This window comes from Triticum aestivum, chromosome 2D (genome assembly GCF_018294505.1).
Source record: "Triticum aestivum cultivar Chinese Spring chromosome 2D, IWGSC CS RefSeq v2.1, whole genome shotgun sequence".
Taxonomy (NCBI): domain Eukaryota; kingdom Viridiplantae; phylum Streptophyta; class Magnoliopsida; order Poales; family Poaceae; genus Triticum; species Triticum aestivum.
The window spans coordinates 509,337,182-509,341,378 of record NC_057799.1 but is presented as its reverse complement, the minus strand read 5'-3'; the positions used below and the strand labels follow the sequence as shown (position 1 = coordinate 509,341,378).

At 49.5% G+C, this 4,197-nt stretch overlaps 1 protein-coding gene across 1 annotated transcript; it reads left to right on the top strand.

The window, feature by feature from the left end:
* The first annotated feature begins 1,289 nt into the window (after positions 1-1,289).
* Positions 1,290-3,172, top strand: LOC123054122 (xyloglucan galactosyltransferase XLT2). Its single transcript, XM_044477816.1, has one exon. The coding sequence runs from the start codon at positions 1,536-1,538 to the stop codon at positions 2,967-2,969; it is 1,434 nt and encodes a 477-aa protein (XP_044333751.1). The 5' UTR covers positions 1,290-1,535; the 3' UTR covers positions 2,970-3,172.
* The last annotated feature ends 1,025 nt before the right edge of the window (positions 3,173-4,197 follow it).

Below are 4,197 nucleotides of genomic sequence, written 5' to 3'. Positions count from 1 at the left end.
TCAACATAAAAATGTCATGAACAAAAAAAGCACAAAATTATAATAATAAAAATTACCATGCTAAAACTTTAAAACTGCCATTCTCGGGATAAAAATGCCATGAACAGAAAAAACACAAAATTATAAAAGTGAGAAATGACATGCTTTGAAAAAAATGTCGTGCTACTTTACAAAACTGCGACCCTCTAGATAATTCTTTTTATTTGGATATGCCCCAAAAATAAATTTGTGGTGCCACTAAAAAATAAAAAATGCCATCCTCTTAAACATGAAAAAATGCTACCCTAATATAAAATTTTCATCCTCTCAATAATTAAAATACCATACTATTATTTATAAAAATGCCATCATATTTTTTATAAAAATGGCACGCGGTTAGTAATAAAATTGTCGTGCCACTAAAAATAAAAATGTCATCTCTCAATAATAAAAATGCCGTTCGATTATTGATAAGAATGACATCATTTTGTTAATAAAAAATGCAATGCGCTTAGTAATAAAACTTCCATGCCATTTAAAATAAAAAAATGCTATCCTCTTAAAAAATGCCATGCTATAAAAAAGAAAACTGCCAATTGAGAAAATGAGAAAAAGAGGATTTTCAAGATTGAAAAATGTATGTGCATTTTAAACACAAAAGATTCATAAAAAGGCCCGGTTAGCCCAATTTCTACCCATTCTACACATTCATAAAAGGCTCTCTCAGTCCATTGATCCACCAATTTCTACCCATTCACTGATCCATACACGACCAACCTAGCCCCAGCGCCCCAGCCCCCAGCCCCAAATCACACGACCTCCAGTCCTCCACACTCCTCGCTTGGTAAACCCATCTCCTAGTCGCTCCAGCACACGGCAACACCCCACCTAAATCTAAACCTAGAGCTTTTCCTCCTGCCACCGCCGCTCGATCCCATCTTGCAGCCGCTGCTCGATGCCAACCCGACATGTTTTCATGGACTGCTCGCGGTGATGGGTTCCCCACGGGTTCAGAAAACCCAATGAGGATAGGGGATGGGCAAAAAACTGGCCCCGTGCACGTTGACGGAGGCAGGGATGGGTTTGCGGTTTTTTTGCGGGGACAGGTTTGGGCAAGCAAAACCGGTTTTGTCCTGGTTGCCATCTTGAGACGGAAGGAGAAACGTTCACTGGGTTCCCCGGCGAACGGCTCGCCAGATAACATTTCCCTAGGAAAAAGTGTCGAGCACAGATGCCCTTGGCCGGAGTCTACCTGAAGCCTCAAGTGTCGAGCACATATCCTTCCGTGGCAATGCCGAACAACCTTAACCGAAAGCAGGGCAAGTCCTCTGCCACTACTCCCAATCTGCACTACTTCCCCAGCACAGCACAGCGCGATCTCCGGCCATCTCCATCCGTCCGCATTTCCCAATCCCCACACCCCTCTCCCCGTACTGCGCCCCCACGTTCTCCCCCCGCGCTGGTGGCCCTCTCCCAGCTCGCCTCAAATCATCCCCACGCCGACGCCGCGATCCACAGCAAGCTCAGAGCTCCTCCTCCCCACCCAGGTACCCACCATGGCCGGGATGTACCGTCCCGAGCCGCAGAACCCCACCGCGCGCCGCCAGCGCCTCTTATCAATCCTCCTCGGCGCCTTCTTCGCCTTCCAGCTCCTCCTCTTCGTCGCCTTCCGCTCCGCGCCGCCCTCCAAGCTTCCATCCACCGCTGCCGCAACCTCCTCTTCCGCACCGGAGCCGCCCAGCCGCGGCACCGAGGACTCCGGGTGCGGGGGTGGGCTGGTGTACGTCTACGACCTCCCCGCCATCTTCAACGAGGATCTGCTCGCCATGTGTGATACGCTCATGCCGATGTACTCGGTTTGCCCCTACCTCGCCAACGACGGGCTCGGGTTCCCGGCGGAAGGGACCAGCTTGTCGACGATCCTGCCGGCCGAGCTTCTTGGGTCGTGGCACTCCTCCGACCAGTTCGCGCTCGAGCACATCGTCCACCGCCGCCTGCTCTCGCACCGGTGCCGCACCACCGATCCGGCGCGCGCTGCGGCGTTCTTCGTGCCGTTCTACGCGGGGCTGGCCGTCGGGCGCCACCTGTGGTCCGCGAACGCCACCGACGCCGACCGGGACAGGGACTGCGTCGCTCTGCTTTCGTGGCTCCACGCGCAGCCGTACTACAAGCGGTCCAATGGCTGGGACCACTTCCTCGCGCTGGGCCGCATTACCTGGGACTTCCGCCGCAGTCCGAGCGGCGGGTGGGGCGGCAGCTTCCTCGCCATGCCCGGGGTCGCCAACGTCACCCGCCTCGTCATCGAGCGCGAGCCATGGGACGCCATGGACGTCGGCATACCGTACCCGACCGGATTCCACCCGCGCACCGCGGCCGACGCGCGCGCGTGGCAGCAGCACGTCACGTCAGTCCCGCGCCCCAGGCTGTTCGCCTTCGCCGGCGCGCCGCGGTCGGCCATCAAGGGCGACTTCCGCGCGTTGCTGCTCAGCGATTGCCAGGCCGCGGGGGCCGCGTGCGGCGCGCTGGACTGCGCCGAGGGCAAGTGCATCAAGGACAACGCGCTCGTCCTGGAGCTGTTCATGGGCGCGCGGTTCTGCGTGCAGCCGCGCGGGGACAGCTTCACGCGCCGCTCGCTGTTCGACTGCATGGTGGCCGGGGCCGTGCCGGTGCTGTTCTGGCGGCGGACCGCGTACCTTCAGTACCACTGGTATCTGCCGACTGAAGACGGCCAAGAAGGGGAGTGGTCTGTCTTCATTGATCGCAACGAGCTGCGCGCCGGCAACGTGACCGTGCGCGGCGTGCTGGCGGCCATCCCAGAGGCACGGGTACGGCAGATGAGGGAGCGCGTGGTGGAGATGATACCGCGGTTGGTTTACTCCGCCGCGGACAAGGATGGGCTCGGCGGCGGCATGAAGGACGCCATGGACGTCATGATCGACGGCATGCTGCGGCGGGTCGCTGAGCAGCGGCGGAATTGGAGGAGGACGTGATTTTGTCACCGGAGAGGACCAAACTGTCAAAATGATCATTCTTTTGCTTTCTTGTTCAGATTCCTTGTGTGAAGAGTTATATATTAAACAATCTCTACTTGTAGCCTTACTTTTGACTGTGGTTCTATATGGGAATTACAGCGATACTGTTACATAGTAAATTAACAGAATCTATGGGGCACGGTGTACATTGGAGTTTGCAACACAGTTTGACAGGCTGCATCAAATGTGATACTCCTCGGTCAATTGTGTATTTTGCATCAAATGGAGTATGAAATGCTTTGGCACCTCGATCCGATCTAAGCATGTTACCATGAAGCACAGCAGTTTCTGGTCCTTCCGAGTACTCCTACGGCTACTCGCAGCGAGACATATGATACTATCTTTATACCGGGGCCGCAGTGATTTGGCCTGATTTTTTTTTTCAAATGATATGTGTCACAAGTTTGACATGAATCAACATGGTCCAATGCCTTCAATATCATTCTTTTTTCTGCGGGGTTTAATATCATTCATTTTGACATATCAAACATATGGCATCAGCGAAATCTTTTGGATTTTCGGACTTAAAAATGTTTTATCTCTTAAATAAATTTTTTGATTAAAAATCCGTTTTAATCATTAAATCTGCCTCCACGTGATCTTCAAAACCATATCTCGTATTGATATGTTTCGACGACTTTTTTTCCCCAAAAGTTGTCATGATGTTACATTAAAATTGACGTAGTGTTTACATTAAAGTTGTCATGATATGTTTCATCTTTTTTTCTAGATTTAAAGCTACCATTATATTTTAACTACTTTTCATGGAATTTTTTATTAATTGGCCATGACAAGTTTAGTAATTAACCACGGCAAATTTAATTCATGGATCATGGTAATTGTTGGTAATTCATCATGGCAAATTTAGTTCATAGATCATGGCAATTCCAGTATCTTGACCATGAAAAATATTTTTTTTTATGAACCATGGCAAATTTTAGTGCATTTATCATGACAAATTTAAATAATTCACCATGACAATTTTAGTTTCTGGTTCATGGCAAGTTTGAGTCATTGACTATGCATTTTTAAAGTAATTAACGATGAATTTCTTTTTTATTATGTACCATGTAAAAAATATTTCATGGATCATGGCAAATTTTGGTAATTCACCAAGGCAAGTTTTGTTTCTTAATTCCTTTTTTTACAACATGTCAAAATTAACTTTAAATGTAGAAGAAAAGTA

Bases quoted from the DNA above. Each gene is read 5' to 3' on its own strand.
- LOC123054122 (XM_044477816.1), top strand. From the start codon at position 1,536: ATGGCCGGGATGTACCGTCCCGAGCCGCAGAACCCCACCGCGCGCCGC.